We start from the raw sequence: 18,423 nt of genomic DNA on the forward strand, positions 1-18,423 counted from the left end.
CACTAAGATTGTCGCTATCTCATTGCAAAGGCGACTCAACCAGCCCAGAAGAAAACAGGAATATTACACCAACAATTATCATGTCGGGGGCTACCGGGGACTTAACTTGTGAGGATTGTTTTTCCGCACAAGGGGACAACAACACAGAGTTAGATGCGCTCTCCACCGTGGATGATGATGAACTTCTCCATTACATCTGGACTGAATATTTGCACCCCAAGCATTATGAGTGGGTTCTCATTGTGGCTTACATCTTTGTGTTCTTCGTGTCACTCATCGGCAATTCACTCGGTGAGTTTCCTCTTTTTTTTTCTTCAGTGATATGTCACTAGGATTTTGTCCAAATAATTGAGGATTGAGTTTTAGACATTCGAGTACAGTTAATCTAATATGTTATGTTGTATGTTGTTCTGCTTCATATATGTACTACGGTATATTTACACACACACACACACACACACACACACACACCACACACACACACACACACACACACACACACACACACACACGCACAAGCCCATGCACACGCATACAAACATACATACATACATACCTACATACATACATACATAGATACATACATATATAACCAAGTGCATTTACAGGTTCAACAGGTATTGTGGTTGCAAATTACCGTTTTGTCGAACTGCACTGCATTTACAGTAGTTGATGATCACATTTTTTAAAAATTAATCTCCTTCCCTCCTAATGCTGTAATTTATGAGTGTTGATTGCATGAATGTTACTGTCACCCTTGAGCTTATGATAAAACCTGTTATTAACTAACGTTTATCCGAAAAAAAAAAAAAATATTTTTAAATTTTGGGCTGTGTACGGTTTTACTCATTTTTATTTGAACCCCCCCTTCCCATCAAACATGCGTTTTCCGTCAACAATGCCCCATTGACTGATTGAAGTGTAAATAAATGTTTGTTGGCATTCTGGGAAGGAAAATGAGCATCTGATTGTTTTCAGTCCATAAAGTGTGTTACATTATCCAGGATTTCTACTTTAATTTGTGGACATGAGAGAGTGTAAAAGCTCATGGGATACATCACCTCTTAAATTTGATGGTTCATGTATTTATTTAAATAATTAATGTTCAGATGCATGGTCTTGCAGAATAGTAGATCCCTATGCCATTGCCCTGGAACAGTTTTGCTGTGTCACAAAGGAGTTTGAAATACTGCCATCTATCCATCCATCCATCCAGTGTGGAGGCAATAGCTCTAGCCCGGATGCCAAGACTTCTCCTCCCTCTCCTCAGCCACTTCATCCACCTCTTCCGGGCGAATCCCGTGGTGTTCCAAGGCTAGCTGGAATACATTATCATGTCACGATCTCCTGGGGGGTCCCCAGGGTCTCTGCCTGGTGGGACGTACTCAGAGCATCTCATCAGGGAGGTGTCTAGGAGGCATCCTAAACAAATGCCCGAGCCACCTCATCTGGCTCCTCTCAATGCAGAGGAGCCGCGGCTCTAATTGGAGCCCCTCCCAGATGACCGGGCTTCTCACCCTATCTGCGAGGGAGAGACCCCGCAGAGGAAATTCATTTCGGCTGCTTGTATTTGATATCTTCTTCTTTTGGCCACGGCACACACCGTTGGTGAGGATTGAGAAATAGATCAACCGGTAAATTGAAAGCTTTGCCTTTCGGCTTTGCTCCTCCTTACCACAACGGACCAATAAAAAGTCCACATCACTGTAGACTGGGGATAGTAAGTTTGTTTCAGCTTGTCCCGTTAGGGGTCGCCACAGAGTGTCATCTCAGATGAACGCACATATTTGTTTGGCACAATTTTTATGCCGGATGCCCTTCCTGACACAACCCTTCTCAGGGAGTGGAGGCCCCAGTGGGATACGAACCCACAACCCCTGGTTTACCAAATCAATGCTCTAACCACTGAGCTACGGGGCCTCTCCTTTACCGACTGAGGATCATGTTCTCAAATTTGGAGGTGCTTATTTTCATCCCAGCTGCTTCACACTGCTGCGAACTGCTCCTATGAGAGTTGAAGATCACGACTTGATGAAAAAGAGGTATCAATCCATTTTCCAAACTTGTGATGGGCAGGGCAGTTCTTTGTAGTGCACTGAATCACACAAATCTATCAATTTTCTTAGCCGCGTATCTCACGAGGGTCGCGGGGAGTGCTGGACCCTATCCCAGCTGTCAGTGGGCTGGAGGCAGGGTACACCCTGAAGTGGTTGCCAGCCAATTGCAGGGCATATTAAAACAAACAGCCACACTCACAATCCCACCTAGGGGCAATTTAGAGTGTCCAATTTATGGTGCATGTTTTTGGAATGTGGGAGGAAACCGGAGTGCCGGGAGAAAACCCACGCAGGTACGGTGAGAATATGCAAACTTCACACAGGTGGGTCTGGGATCGAACACGGGACCTCAGAACTGTGAGGCTAATGCTTTCCAGCTGATGCACCATGCCGCCCACTCAAATAATTTTTTTTCAAAAGATTTGTTCACTGAATTGCTCTTTTCTTTTCATAAAATCATTTAAGAGCTTCCTCATTCCATTTATGACCCATCCCTGAGGTTCACATTTACCGACCCACAATATGCGTTGTTGTTGTCATGTATTGTAAAGCAGAAAAGGTGGGGAGGTAAAAAATAATAATAATAATAATAAAACTTTAGTGTATAACAAGCTCAGCTACCAACCATCGTTACATGCTTGCTATTGTCCAGGTAGGCTCTCGCCACCCGGCGTGGCTTTTCTGCATTCTGCCACCCAGGCGTCCTGAACGTTACTGTTATTGTCATCTGATTAGTGAAATGTTGAGAAACGGTGTAAAAGTTGCATGTATGTTATTATTGTGATGATGAAATAAAAAGGCTTTAATAATTGCATTGGAGACAGAGGGAATGATGTCCATTTATTATTAATTTACATTTATTTTAAACGTGTGCTTCATTGACTCAAAATTAGCCGTTAGCTTGAAGAAACAGCTGCCAGTGAAAGCTATCCCCACAAAGATGTCAGGACTTGCTCCTAAAATGACTCATGAGTACACTCACTGCGCAGTACATCACTCCCCTAGGAAACTAATCACTCATGGTACTAGTACATCGCGGATTGACGGATCACAAAAGAACGAATCACTCTTCAATTCCTCAGCACACTACTTCAGCAAATAAATCACTCAGTTCGCTTAAGCCGCTTTCCATAAAGAATCACTCTTCAGTTCCGCAGTACACGAGTTCAGTGAACGAATAACTCAGCTCCTCAGTACAGCATTTCAGGAACGAATAGCTCAGTTCACTTAATTCTTTCCTCTTCCTGCACAGCACTGCCTGACGATGGCTGCTCATCGGTCATTTGCTGAATATTCCGCTTCAACAGTTTCTGCTCCCAGACAACTCGCTCACCTCAAGCCTGCGGGCAACGGCCAGGCAAAAAGAACAAATCCCTGATGCGGCTCAGTTCGGTCATCAAAATATTTGTTCAAATCGTTTGCGAACATAACAACACTATTCCGAACCGCCCAGCCTCAATAGGGTTGCGGGCATGCTGGAGCCGATGTTCTCCCTCGGGGTTAATTCCGTTCTCTCGTTGCACAGTTGAGCTGAATTGCGGCAACAATCAAGGCACGGAGCACCGATTTGCTGCCTGAATGGCCCCATTAGCCGCCTTGTTATCCGCTCTGCACATTCACTTAATCCTCTTCTAATCACTACTCTTTCCCGGTTGCCGTTGCTAGAGTTGCCACTGTCGACGTTCGCAACTTCCGCGCTCCTTCTTCTTCTCCACAGCACCACCACAAAACAACTGCACAGTTCCGTCACATTCACACATTGTCGCATACCCACACACACACACACACACACACACACCACACACACACACACACCACACACACACACACACAGACACACAAACACACACACACACACACACACACACAAACACACACACACACCACACACACACACACACACGCACACACTGAGTTTGCTGTCCTAATCACATTAGACAATACTGCCATACGCAAAGAAAGCTTTACATAAAAGGTGGCCTCTGGATTTGTATGGATGTTGGGACTCTGACTTTTTATTTTCTTCCTCCAATATCCATATTTTCCTCTTGGGATTTGTAAAGTCTGTCAGCCACCTGTGAATACTAAAATTTTCCTTAAAGTAGCTTGAGCCATTTACATCTCACATAAATACTGTGCTGTCTTTCTATACCACAACCCGCACCTGCAGTGGGAGATGAATGGGTATTGTATTTCCATGATAGCAGTTGTGGGAATTAATAAGTTATTTATTGGTAATTATTGCTTTATTATTTATTTATGACTTGGTGAGAAATCGGACTTTAGTGGGTAGTTAACATAGATCAGTCCCATGCATGTGTTTAGGCACAGAACATTAATATGGGTGTGTATTTCTACTTTTTTATTGTGAGGATAAGCGGTTAAGAAAATGGCTAGATGGATGGATGGGCTCTATTCTACATCTAGTGCGGGTTGTTAAAAACTGGCATTTCCTTTTTCTTGCAATGACGAGGCTATCTGCGTTTGCCTATTTTTTACACCGTTCTGTGCCAAGCTGGGCAAGAACAGTGAAAATAAGTCAAACAGTACAACTACGTATCATCCTCGTCTCTGTCACGAACGGGGCTCAAGGGTGGACCCAAATGCACGACTCCAGAGACAGGCAGACAGTATAGAGGAAACCTTTATTCGGTCCAAGGTCAGGGATCAGGCAGGGAGTCCAAACAAGGCAGAAGTAATCGTGCGGCAAGCTCGAGAGTGGGGTCAAGGGACAGGCGTAGGTCGGTACACGGAGAGCAGAAGTCAGGCGAACGGGATTGCGGGAACGAAGCACCAAGGATGACGATCTGGCGAAGGACAAGTCGTCCCCCAAGTCCTATATATACTGGGAGGCATCAGCTGGAACAAGGGGCAGGTGTGGTCTGACTAATTGGCTGGCCACGCCCAGCCTGGGCAGGAAGCCAGGAGCATGACAGTCTCAATATAAGACTGTGAGTGTGAGCATTTAAAGGCAATGAGAGAAACCGCTTTTAATGGACACGATTGAAGTTGGCTGTTTTCACGCCTAGAGAGACTCAGACTTCCTTCTTTAAAAATACTGGACTCTTACAGTGAAGAAAACGAGTATTTGAACACCCTGCTATATTGCAAGTTCTCCCACTTAGAAATCATGGAAGGGTCTGATAATTTCATCGTAGATGCATGTCCACTGTGAGAGAGATAATCCAAAAATAAAAATCCAGAAATCACAATGTATGATTTTTTTAATGATTTATTTGTGTGATACAATTGCTAATAAGTATTTGAATACCTGAAAAAAACAATGTTAATATTTCGTACAGTAGCCTTTGTTTGCAATTATAGAGGTCAAATGTTTCCTATAGTTGTTCACCAGCTTTGCACACACTGGAGGAAGGATTTTGGCCCACTCCTCCATCCACACAGATCCTCTCTAAATCAAACAGGTTTCTGGGCTGTCGCTGAGAAACACAGCGTTTTAGCCCTCTCCAAAGATTTTCTATTGGGTTTAGGTCAGGAGACTGGTTAGGACATGCCAGAACCTTTATATGCTTCTCATGGAATCACTACTTGGTTTTCCTGGCAGTGTGCTTCGGGTCATTATCATGTTGAAAGACCCAGCCACGACCCAGTTTCAATGATGGAAAGAGGTTTCTTCCCAAAATCTCACCATACATGACCGCGGTCATCTTCAGAATAATACAAAGAGTGGAGATGGACTTTTAAAGGCGGACTAATAGGTCTTTGAGGGTCAGAATTCTAGCTGATAGACAGGTGTTCAAATACTTATTTGCGGCTGTATCACACAAATAAATCATATATTTTGATTTGTGGATCTTTCTTTTAAGATTGTCTCTGTCACAGTGGACATGCACCTACGATGAAAATTTCAGACCCCTCCATGATTTCCAAGTGGGAGAACTTGCAATATAGCAGGGTGTTCATATACTTCTTTTCTTCACTGTATGTCAGTTTACCGGTTTGATCTGCCTCCATACAGTTGAACGTCGGCGACTGTACAAGATTCATGCTTGTCACAAAAATAGAGCCTGTAGAGTGCATTAATGAACGCATAAAATATATTACCTGGTATGCTTCACGTACTTAATGATTCTTGTAATGAACTAGTTAACCCTACCCTTTATGTTAAAGTGTATCTTACACAATTTTCTGGTGTTGTTCAATGTAAGTTCCAAAAAAACATGCTTTGTACTGTTTGCTTTGAATGAACCCCATTAATTACCTTTAGAATGAACAACAACAATGACAGAGAGTCTCCTGGGTCCGACATCAGCAACGTCTGATTTAAAATTATCCCTCAGACTAAGATAATCAGACACTACAGTGAATCATACAATATGTGGAAATTAAATTGATTGTTACTGTTATAAATAGGCTGAAGAATGATGATGAGGGGGTTTCCAATCATATATGCACCAACAGAGTAGTGTGCCCTTCACCCCCCACTAAAGGAACTAGTCACAACGTTTCAAAGTGGTTTTTAACGACAACCCACTGTATATACATCGCCCTGTGCCTGTTAACGTTGGTCACAACTGCAGCTACAGTAGCCTCACCTCCCCCCCCACTTTTTTAATTTCTAGGGGAATTTGCATGTTAATCACATAACTCCAAGTAATAATTGATACGCTGGTGGTTGTTTTTCTGGGTCATTTCTGATGTCTTCTCATCAAAACGGACACCACAGCTAATATAAGAAGCGACAGAAGGAGTTTGGAAAAAAATAATTGTATGATCCATATATTTACAGGAAAATATTATGCATGTGTGGCACGGTGACTCAGCTGGAAAAGCGTTGGCCTCACAGTCCTGGGGTCCCGGGTTCGATCCCGGCCCCACCAGGGTGGAGTTTGCATGTTTTCCACGTGCCTGCGTGGGTTTTCTCCTGGCACTCTGGTTTCCTCTCACATCCCCAAAACATGCAAGATTAATTGGACACTCTTAATTGCCCATAGGTGTGACTGTGATTGGCTGGCAACCAGTTCAGAGTGTACCCCGCCTCCTACCCTTTGACAGCTGGGATAGGCTCCAGCACTCCCCACGACGCTTGAAGGATAAGCGGTGAAAAAAAATGGATGGACGAATATTATACACGTATAGATTGTGTTACCAGGGACTGACGAGGGACCAGTTTGGGTTTACTTGAGCTCTCGTCCTAATGAGGACAAGAGCAATCTAATTTGTATACACACACTCTCACACGACCCTTGTGAGGCTAAGCGGCTCAGAAAATGCATTGGTAGGTGGATAAAGATATGTACGGCATATATCGTGCCGCTAAATAAGTATGAGTAAGTGGAGTATTATATGGTATTAAAAGTAGACTTGTACAGCAGACTCCAAATTGTACATCCACAGACAAACACACATTCTCTGTTCTTATTACTACTTGTTTTTGGCAGAGGGTGTTATGTCGTTTGACCCAATTAGAAGTCAACAACACCACCCATGTGAAAGCGACACATCCTGTCTTGGAGAGTATTGTAATTGAAAGCTTTCTGTCTTTTAGTTTGTTTTGCAGTCTGGAAAAACCGCAACATGCGGACTGTGACCAATTATTTCATAGTGAACCTCTCCTTCGCTGATGTCTTGGTCACCATCATCTGCCTGCCTGCAAGTCTAGTGGTGGACATCACAGAGACGTGGTTTTTTGGAGAGATGCTCTGCAAAGTTGTGCCCTACCTGCAGGTACGAAATCAACCCGTTGTATGGATGAGTTGTAAAAGTACTTTTTTTTAAAACACAGGCCATAAATTGAAAGTATTTTGTTTCGGGACCGATTGCCTATTTTTGAGGGGGTGTCATTTATACTGGCAAGGCTTCGTCCATTCTCATTTATTCAATATTTTAAGATAATCAAACAAATTAGATATCAGACAAAGATAACCCAATTAAACATAAAATTGTGCTTTTATGTATTAAGAAGAATAAAAAAATTCAAACATACCTGACCCTATAATAAAAAGTAATTTCCCTGCCCCCTTGTTATGTAATGAATTAATTATGGCTCACATTTTTGGAAAGTTCTTTATCAGGGATGACACCTAAGCTTGATTACACCCAGACTTGTTCAATCCAAGAAATTACTTTTAAACAGAACATGTCTGAAAAAAAAAAAGTCAAATAAAACATCTCTAAATTTGCAATGAAATGGCACAGTCAAAGAAATTCAATGACAGATGAGAAATAAAGTAACTGACCTCCATCAGTCTGAAAAGCAAAGCCATTTCTAAAGCTTTCGGAGTCCCACAGATCATGGTCAGAGCCATTATCTCCAAAACATGGAAGAGTGGTGAACCTTCCCACGAGTGGCTGCCTATAAAAATTGGTCGGCCGATTACCCAGATCTGGTCTTCATTAGTGACAACAGCAGCACAAACTGGATTTACGGGTACCAAACGCTGCCACATGTACCTTAAGAACAGTACTTTGGCTGCAGCTTAACATCCTCAAACGTCACTTTGAGATTGATTCAGATTTGAGTCTGGTTTGACTTGCTAGGAAGACAGGAAAGAAGGTTGATATTTAATTGACAGAGCATACATTTGTATTGAGCCCCTAAAGGGACATTAAAAAAAAAACCTGGTTTCTCATTGAAATGAGAAACTTTCTCACTGTAATGAGAAACGTTCTCATTGTAATGAGTAAGTTTCTCATTGTAATGAGTAACTAGTCCATTGCATGTGAGCATGTATAAAATACCCTTATTCCTTATTCAAGAAGCTATCGCTAGCAGGTAAATAGGCTACGACCCATAGGGAGCCGTTTTTTGACACTCTCATTGTAATGAGTAATTATTCATTGTAATGATTTACTTACTTATTAAAATGAGAAACCAGTTCGTTTTTTTTCCCCCAATGTCTCTTTTGGGGCTCCGTACATTTGTGGCATGAAGACATTTAAAAAAAATAGTCAGTCACCGAGAAAGAAAAAGTTGCCAGTAATTTGGTAATGCCATTTTTTTTTTACAATTGTCCAAAAAGATTAAGAGTCCTCTCGTAATTACAGCAGTTTGAAGTGACTAATGTGTTGCTGTAAAAATGATGTGCCCCAATGTTGTGAGAGTTAGTTTAAAAATTCAAAACCTTTGAAAAACAGGAAACTTGATCAGTGGCACGCATTTTGTAGCGCACACGGTAGGATGCAAAAAGATTAAACAGTGAAGAACAGTGAAGTGAACAGTGAAGTGACTGAAACAGACAAGTGTGTCGGATCGGGGGAGTTGTTTTGTTCGGGGGAGTTGTTTTGTTCGGTCGTCTGACACCCTCCTGCCTGCACCTTCACTCACCTGACATAAAATGTGTTAACATAAATCAGAAGCCCCCTTTCATGTCTTGGATCCCCACCACCCAGAGCAGCCACTGAGAACAATATAGATAAATTATTTGTTACAGGTAAATATCAATATTGGACCAATGATAAAAAAATCTAAATAATTTCTCGTGGCACACCTCGCTTAGTCGCCTTATTTCAAGTTTGTGCATAGCTTGAGAGTTTGATGTTCCCTTGCTTACTTTTTAGACTATCTCCGTCTCCGTGTCAGTGCTCACTCTGAGCTGCATTGCTCAAGACCGGTGGTACGCCATCTGCCACCCGCTGATGTTCAAAAGCACCGCCAAGAGGGCTTGCAAGAGCATTGTCATCATCTGGGTAGTGTCGTGCATCATCATGATCCCGCAAGCCATCGTGATGGAAAGCACCAGTCTGCTGCCGGCCCTCACCAACAAGACCAGTTTGTTCACTGTGTGTGATGAACACTGGCAAGGTGCGTGATTGACACACGGATCCCTTTTTAACACTACTTTTTGTTTTCAGTAGTCATAGTTTACGCTGAAACCTATCGAAGCTTCTTCGGGTCTTTTGGGATGATGCAAAAGGGTGCAAACTGGACACTATATATGCTATATGCAGCTGTCTCTACGTAACACATTCCCTTTAATATTACAACAGGAACACATTTACAACATATTTGTAACTTTCAGTAATTCAGCTGAGACTGTTGGTGTCCTTTTGCACTTGCTGCTGTTTTGATTAGCAAATGGATTCTGCCATTGTCTTGCCCATCTTAACAATAAAGTAAGAGTTCAATATGTTTTCAATTGATGAGCAGCTGGTCATTACAGTAGGTTGCCTGGAATTGGGGGATCGCTACAAATACACAATAATGCATGTGCTAGTCTACTGGAAGAAAAACATTGAATAATACATTCCAATCACAATATACCATTAAAAAAAAGAGGAAATAGCTGTTGTTGAATAGCAAATTACTTTTCACTTCAATCATAATCGTCCGATGGTGTTTTAGAAGAAAGGGAAAATATAAAAACACAACATAGGCGACAATGAAGGGCTAGATTTAACATCTGAACTATAAATATGTACAAAGTATGTTGTATGTGTTGGTATAATGTTGACATTTTCAATGGGCTTATCCTTGAGATGTGATATTTACACAAAGGTCATGATGTGAAAGCTTCATTGTATTTATCATAAACTTTGAAATGATCTTAGCCCGAGTTTGGCCTGTGTACAAACTACCTTTACCGTCACCGGTTTGCACAAAAGATTTTCTTCATTTACTGGCCTAATTATAGCAAAATATTAACGACAAGCTCCATTTTTGGCACCGCTATAACTTGAATGCGACATTAAGTTGCACATGCGGCGTTATGATGATATAGTCCAACAAGTCTATAATTGTTGCACTGTGACAGAAAGCTGGATTATGTGAAGAATATAGGTTAAAAAACATCATTCTGATATCTTCAACTCAACACAGAAAGGTAATAGTCAAATCAAGCGCTTTCGTGCTAATCACGGCGATGGTGTGCAGCTGCTTGATGACAAGTAATGAATCCGAAGTTAAATATGTGAACGCATTGTACCCAAGTAGCGTCAAGCTAAATACACATAAGAAAGTGATAGCAAAATAACTATATAGTCAATCCATCACAGAAATATGATACCATTTACTATAGCAAGTGTCAAAATATAAGTGAGCTTCATTTTTTGTTCGAGGAAGATGAATGAATGTTTCAAACATGCAAGAGTAATAATACCTTTCCAACCATTCTACATTTAGAGACACCATTATAGCTATTGATTTACATCTGCAGTGATTTGTTAGACTCCCAACACAGTAGACAAGGCGATTCAAAAACAGTACAGCGAGCGACTTAAAAAAAAAGAAAGATTGAAAAAACTTCATGACAGAGATTCTTAAAACAGTGTTTGTAATAATGTAATGTCCGTAATGGAGATGGGTAGGGAATGAGACCAAAACGGCTATTAGTGTCATCATAAATGTAAAAAAAAAACAAAAAAAACAAAAAAAAAAACCTCTGTTAAAAAAAAAAAAATAATGACCCAATAAATGTGGGGTAACAATTTCCGCCCACTTTAATAGGATAAATTCCGATAATATATTTCGGGTAAGCAGTACCTTAAATCACCAGCTAGGAAACATTTACATAAATTGTTTACTTCACATTTCTGATTACGTTTCACAGCTAGAGGCAGTGTATCCAAAGAACAGATGGGGAGACATGAGGGGCTTTTTTTCCCCCTCATTTTTGCCCATCCTTATTTTACAATTAAACACAAATTTCTCTGGGAAACACATCAGGTGGTCAAAAATGTCAATCCTTGAGATTAGTCAAAAGCCATGTTATTGATGTGCTCTTTGCTTTTTTTTCCAGATGAGATCTACGCCAAAGTATATCACAGCTGTTTCTTCATTGTCACATACTTTGCACCTTTATGTCTCATGGTGCTGGCCTACATACAGATCTGTCACAAGCTGTGGTGTCAACAGGTGAGCGGATCACACGGAAAACTTTCACCTTTTCAATCCACCGCTACACCGGCCTTCGCCACTAAATGAACGGTATGTATGCTGGCTGTATGATTTGATTGATTTATGTTCGATAGATTCCTGGCAGCACGTCAGTGTTGCAGAGGAAGTGGAAGACCATGCAATGCTCGGCGTCGGCTGCCGGGCCGGGAGAGCCCGTGCGAGTCAAGACCAGCACTGTGTGCGCCGAAATCAAACAGATCCGAGCCAGGCGCAAGACTGCTCGCATGCTGATTGTGGTGCTCCTTGTGTTTGCTGTGTGCTACCTGCCGATCAGCGTACTCAATGTGATGAAAAGGTGTCAGATAAATCAGAGCAGTCAACACTAGCTCAGCTCGGTGATTTCAATTCAAGATGATAAAAAGAGATTTACTCTTTCATTGATATTGATTTGCACTTTTTCCACAGAGTCTTTGGGACCTTCAGAAACACAACTGACCGAGAGACAGTGTACGCTTGGTTTACATTCTCACACTGGCTCATATATGCAAACAGTGCACTCAACCCCATCATCTACAATTTCCTCAGCGGTGAGTTTGTTCACATGCCCGTGGACGACGTGTGTTAGCTCCCTACTGCCCTCTAGTGCAGTGTTTACCAACTTTAATTGAGCCAAAGCACCTATTTTGAATCTCACAACACACTACCACAAAAAAATATCACAAAAAGTATGAATACTAAAATGATGTTGATCCTGTCTTGGCTTACTCACAAATGAACCCACTTAGTATGAAATCTGCGCTTGTTTAATCAAACAAAACTAAACACAAAACAGATAAATTCACATTAAGGCAGGATTTATTTAACTTTATTAATGATATCATCTCCTGTATTCTTCCATCTAATGGAAGAACATTCATTTTTTTCTACTCCACATTTTACATCACAGTGATAGATACACAAGCCAAGATATATTTGCATTTGATTTAATGATATTAAAAATGTATTTATTTTCAAACTGCCCTGTTCAGCTACACGGCCATGCAAGATGGTGGATCTCTTTGACTTATTATTATATTATTATGACAGTATTGGTGTCCAGCAGGGGAATGTAAATTACTTGCTCTGCCTATGTTTTAATTTTCTTTAATTATTCTGATATTTGGAGAAAATGCAGACTGGTGTTATAAAAGTGTTACTTATGAGACGTTAGATTATTGTTGTTTTCATTTGGCTGCCAATAGTTACTTTTGTTGTTCACAAAATTATTGTTAAATATACTTTTGATATTAATATATGATGTTTATGTTCAGACAACAGATATTTGTCAAATAAATGCACTGTATTGCTTAGGAACATGAGGCAAGTCAATGAAGACATTTAATTCAGTCACACTGCTTGTCATAAGTGTAGCCCAATTTTCCGCCTTTGTTTTAGTAATGATGAATAAAACGGATGAAACGCCCTATATTCTTTACTATCCATAACTAAAATGCACACAACAACTGAGTACAATATCTAAAATGCTGTAATATTTTTGAGTGGAGCCATCTGGTGCAATGACATCACCTAGCGTGTTGCACATTTTCCGCACGACAGTCCACTCACGTGTGCCTAAGCCGCCAGCGGTGCAAACACAAAGCGTGCTGATGAGGGATTGGCATACTAAAACTGGAAATACAGTCACAAATCTGAGTTTATTCAAAGAGAAAATACACACACACACACACACACACACACACACACACACACACACACACACACACACACGCACACTCTATCTATCTATCTATCTATCTATCTATCTATCTATCTATCTATCTATCTATCTATCTATCTCTATCTATCTATCTATCTATCTATCTATCTATCTATCTATCTATCTATCTATCTTGTTCAGAGAGATCATTTAGATGCACTGAGAATGTTCTGCTTGTATTTATCTAAGTTGTATTTTGTATTTCAAGTCTGCTCTCAGTTACTCAGTTAATGTGTGGCTTCACCTTTACTCATATTCACGTTATTTTTTCATGCTGATGACACCATTCCGTAAATGAGTATTGTCAATGGGACCAGCTAATGCATTTTTTTTTTGTTTTGGTACAGTGATTAAGTAATATTCCTGGTACTTGACAGCTGCTGAAAGTAACTAAAAAGTTACTTTTTACAAAAAAGTTACTTTTGAAAAGTAATTAGTTAAGTAACTAGGTTAATTTAAAGATCAAGTAATCAGTAAAGTGAGTCAGTTTTCAATATAACTGGCAAAACTGGACAGAACAGACGAAGTGAATCGGGGTGCTAACCGAAGCAGAACAATTGGTAGACAGGTTAGATATTTGAACATCCTGGAATTTCAAAGAAGGATTTCATATCACAGCATTGGCATTTCATCCTTAAAGATGTTGACTATTATAATGAATTCAGAGTCAGTTATGTTTTCTATAAAAGATGTCATGGTTTATTGACTGAGAAAATAGCAAAGGATCCCATTTGAAATGTCTCTGACTGCATTTGACTTTCCTTCTGTTTGGTCAGGGAAGTTCCGTGGGGAGTTCAAAGCAGCCTTTTCTTGCCGTTGTCACGGTCAAGGCCAGGAGAGACCGAAGAGAATGAGCACACGAATGAGCACGGACAGCCGAAAGTCGCTGTCCACTCACGTTAACAACATGGACAACGTGTCACACATATCAGATCAAATAGTGCAAGATCATCAGCAGATTGAGATTTTAAATGCATAAAACATTTCAGGGCTCTTACAAGGGTTTGATTTTTTCATACAGTATTTTGTGGAAGCCTTGATGAAACGCGCACACCTGCTCCAAAGCGAAGCTCAGCCACGGGGAATTCATTTCAGCTCACACTGTATTGCTTCAAGTTTTTCTCTCTACTGTACTTCTCAAATATACAGTACACCTGTTGACAGCACACTACTGCATGTCTTCAAAACAAATCCTGAAAAAAAGCAAATCCATTTTACCTCAGTTGTAAAGCAAAGGCTGACATTCTTGAAAGCAATCACGTCACCTAAGCTTAACGCCTGTCAGTGATGAAAATCAGGCAAGGACAGTCCGGACGTGCACCGACACGACTTGCGACAGCTCTACCTCAATTCAAACTAATTCAGATGTGATTTTATTTGGTTGTAATTTAATCAATAGTGACTTTCTCAGACATATAAGTCATAAACCTGAACCATATTCTCAAATAAGGTTAGGCCCCGACGTGGCTAACTGTGAGTTGATCCAATTATCTTTAATGAACTGCCATTTCAAATTGATTGGTAATTTGCATTCATAAGGAATAATGAGCTTTAAATTGTAAAGATTCCAATTTGGGACCTCATTTACAAGCACTTAATGTATTTATTACTTGTAAGTTAGCTAGTGGGAATACTAGCAAAAACAAAAAAATAAAAAAACGAAAAACTGAAGTTTGAACATACTGTGGTCACTCTTACTGTGAATGAGAAGTTCTATCCAATCTTTTTACTGACAGTTTATACCGTATATCAAACAGTGCAAACAAAACATCTTATTTGTTTTGGCAAATGTTTCATCCTCTTTTTCAATCTTTTGGTGGGTAATACGGACACACAGGGTTCTTTAAAGTTGTCTCTTTGAAGTTAGAACAACATACTTTCTGACTTTGTTGCTACTCTGTTGAGTTGTTCTTGTCGTTGCACGTGGCAAAAAAAAAAAAAAAGAAAAGCTGATTTGTACTGCTTTGTACTTTTGTAAACTTGCTCCTGCTGTTGTCACACCTGTCTTGTTAGCAGTTTGAAGTTACCAAGTTTCTGTACAATTCTTTAAAACAGTGTGCTTTTACTGTTATACAAAGCAAAATTAGGGGCTACAATCCATTTTCTGAATTGCTTATCCTCACAAGGGTCGCAGGTGTACTGTAGTCTATCCCAGCTGACTCTGGGTGAAAGGCGTGGTACACCCACAACTGGTCACCGGCCAAATGCAGGCCACAAGTAAGCAAACAACGATTCACACTCACATTCACACCTACGGGCATTTTAAAATCTTCAATCAACAAATCATGCATGATTTGGAATGTGGGAGGAAACCCTGATTACCTGGAGAAAACCCACACAGGCACAGGTAGAACATGCAAAACAAACATGGGCGAGTTCAGATTTGAACTCAGGTCTTTAGAACTGTGAAACAGATGTGCTAGCCAGTCTCCCACTGTACCACCAGTCATATTTGTATTAAAATTTTGAAGAAGAAAAAAAAAATTTTTGCCCAGAGTGGTATATTTAGCCAAGCATGTTCACATATCCACCATTACTGTTTTTTGACAAATAAGCTATGAATTCAGGCTATTTCTGATACCCATTTTGTGCTGCGAGGCGAAACAAAAGTCCAAATCATCATCACTTGACAAAAACTTTCTTCCTCTTGGGAAATGCAGACTCTTTGGAAAGATACTATTTTCTTGAAAGGCTTTCATTTGTGATGCACTAGAGAAGATGAAAGAAAGTGTTCTTGCGCTCTTCTTGTGTTCTTTGGTGCAAGTTTTCAAAGTCATGCACTCCCTCTTCAAAATGAGACATTGGATTGAAGAGATATTTTTTAAAAAGAGATCTCATAAGAAACTAATGAGGGTTAGTTCTTTTTTAAAATTTGATTTTGTATGCATGTATGTATGTACTGTATGTATGTATAACTATGTATGGGTCTTGGGGGCAGTAGTCTTACCAGAAAAGCCCAAACTTCCCTCTCATCTGGTTCTTTCGGGGGGATTCCCGAGGCGTTCCCAGGCCAATTGGGAGATGTAGTCTTTTTAGCATGCCATGGATTGTCCCCAGGGTGTCCTCCAGATGGAACTCCCCCAGAACACCAGGGAGGCATCCAGGAGGCAGCGTAATCAGATGCCAAAGCCACTTCATCTGGCTCCTCTCCATGGGCAGTAGCTCTACTGTGAGCCCCTCTTGGATGACTGAGCTTCTCACTCTATCTCCATGGGAGAGCCCGGACACCCTGTTAGGGAAATTCATTTTGGCTACTTATATCCGGGATGTTGCTATTTCTATCAAGATCCATAGCTCATAATCATGGTTGAGGCCAGGAGCGTAGATCCACTTGTAAATCGAGAGCTTTCCTTTTCGGCATCGCTCCTTCTTCACCACAACGGCCCGATGATAGGTCCTCATCATTGCAGAAGCTGCACTGATCTTTCTGTCGACATACCATCCCATAATTCCCTCACTCATGAACACGACCCCGAGATACTTGAACTCCTGCACTTGGGATGAAATCTCATCCCCGACCCTCAGAGGGCACTCTACCCTTTTCCGACTGGTTACCATGATCTCTGATTTGGAGGTTGTTATTTTCATACCAACTGGTTCACAGTCAGGTGTGAACCGCTCCAGTGAGAGCTGGACATCACAGCTCAATGAAGCCAATAGAACCACAAAATCTGCAAAATCCAGAGATGCAATACTGAGGCCACCAAACTAGACTCCCTTTACAGCTTGGCTGCAAAGAAAGTTCTTGAAATTCTGTCTATAGAAGTTATGAACCGAAGAGCCCAACCCTCACCGGAAACCAAGTCTACTCATTGCCACAGCTGTGGGGCAAATTCTGACACTAGTTGTACAGGGACTGAACAGCCCATGTAGGGGGATCCAGTATCCCACCCTCCTGAAGCACCCCCCAGAGGACTATCCAAGGGAGACAGTCGAATGGCTTATTCATTATCCCTTTTAGTTGGACGACACTCTCCAGTCCCCCTTCTTAAAAACGGGGGCCACCACCTCAGTCTGTCAATTCAGAGGCACTGTAGCCAATGAATGATGATGATGCAATACTAAAATGTAAGGACTCCTTCATGTACTGCAACAGATTGAAAAGCACATTTTACCAAACATGTTCGTATATCCACCAGCGCCGTTTTTTTTTTTTTTTTTTTTTGACAAGCAAGCTATGAATTCATGCGATTTAAGATGGGCATTTTGCCCTGTGAGGCGAAGCAACAGTTTGGGCCCACATCATCTCACTACAAAAACTTTCTTGATCTGGGAGACAATAAATGTGACAATTTTCTTGCAAGGGTGCCATTTGTGACGCATTAAAGAAGATGAAAGAAAGTCTTCTTGCACTCTCACTGTTCTTTGGTGCTGGCAACATTTCAAAGTTATGAACATTTCTATACAATAAATAAATACATTTAAAAAGTGATGCCATAAGAACCTAATGAAGGGTTTGATCTTTTTCAAGATATATAGCTGGGATAGGCTGCGCCACGCCTGTGACTGTAATGAAGATAAGCTGTACAGAAAATGGATGGATGGATAAATGGTTGGCTGGATGGATTACATGGATGTACATGTTGACATTTTTTTAGTAAATGAGGGTTGGATCTGTTCTAAGATTGGATTATGTACATGTTGGCATTGCTTAGTAAAGATGTTGTATTAAAAATCTATCCTTTGGTGAAAATGTCATCTCTAATTTGTTTTTTACTTTAAAAAATGGTTGAATGAATGCATCTGTTTGCTCGGAGAGATATTTCACTCAGATCTGCAGAACTACAGTACGTTGTGCTTGACTTACAAAGTCT

General features: G+C 40.8%; 1 protein-coding gene across 1 annotated transcript; it reads left to right on the plus strand.

Annotated features, from left to right (window-relative positions):
- Positions 1-80: 80 nt before the first annotated feature.
- On the plus strand, positions 81-14,588 carry hcrtr2 (hypocretin (orexin) receptor 2). Its single transcript, XM_061837758.1, has 7 exons — positions 81-291; positions 7,567-7,745; positions 9,579-9,822; positions 11,756-11,871; positions 11,988-12,208; positions 12,319-12,440; positions 14,386-14,588. The coding sequence occupies exons 1-7, from the start codon at positions 81-83 to the stop codon at positions 14,586-14,588; spliced, it is 1,296 nt and encodes a 431-aa protein (XP_061693742.1).
- The last annotated feature ends 3,835 nt before the right edge of the window (positions 14,589-18,423 follow it).

The sequence above is a fragment of the Syngnathoides biaculeatus genome, chromosome 12 (genome assembly GCF_019802595.1).
Source record: "Syngnathoides biaculeatus isolate LvHL_M chromosome 12, ASM1980259v1, whole genome shotgun sequence".
NCBI lineage: Eukaryota > Metazoa > Chordata > Actinopteri > Syngnathiformes > Syngnathidae > Syngnathoides > Syngnathoides biaculeatus.

Bases quoted from the DNA above. Each gene is read 5' to 3' on its own strand.
- hcrtr2 (XM_061837758.1), top strand. From the start codon at position 81: ATGTCGGGGGCTACCGGGGACTTAACTTGTGAGGATTGTTTTTCCGCA. The intron at 12,209-12,318 runs GTGTCAGATAAA...CTTTTTCCACAG, and splicing joins GTACTCAATGTGATGAAAAG to AGTCTTTGGGACCTTCAGAA. The intron at 12,441-14,385 runs GTGAGTTTGTTC...CTGTTTGGTCAG, and splicing joins CATCTACAATTTCCTCAGCG to GGAAGTTCCGTGGGGAGTTC.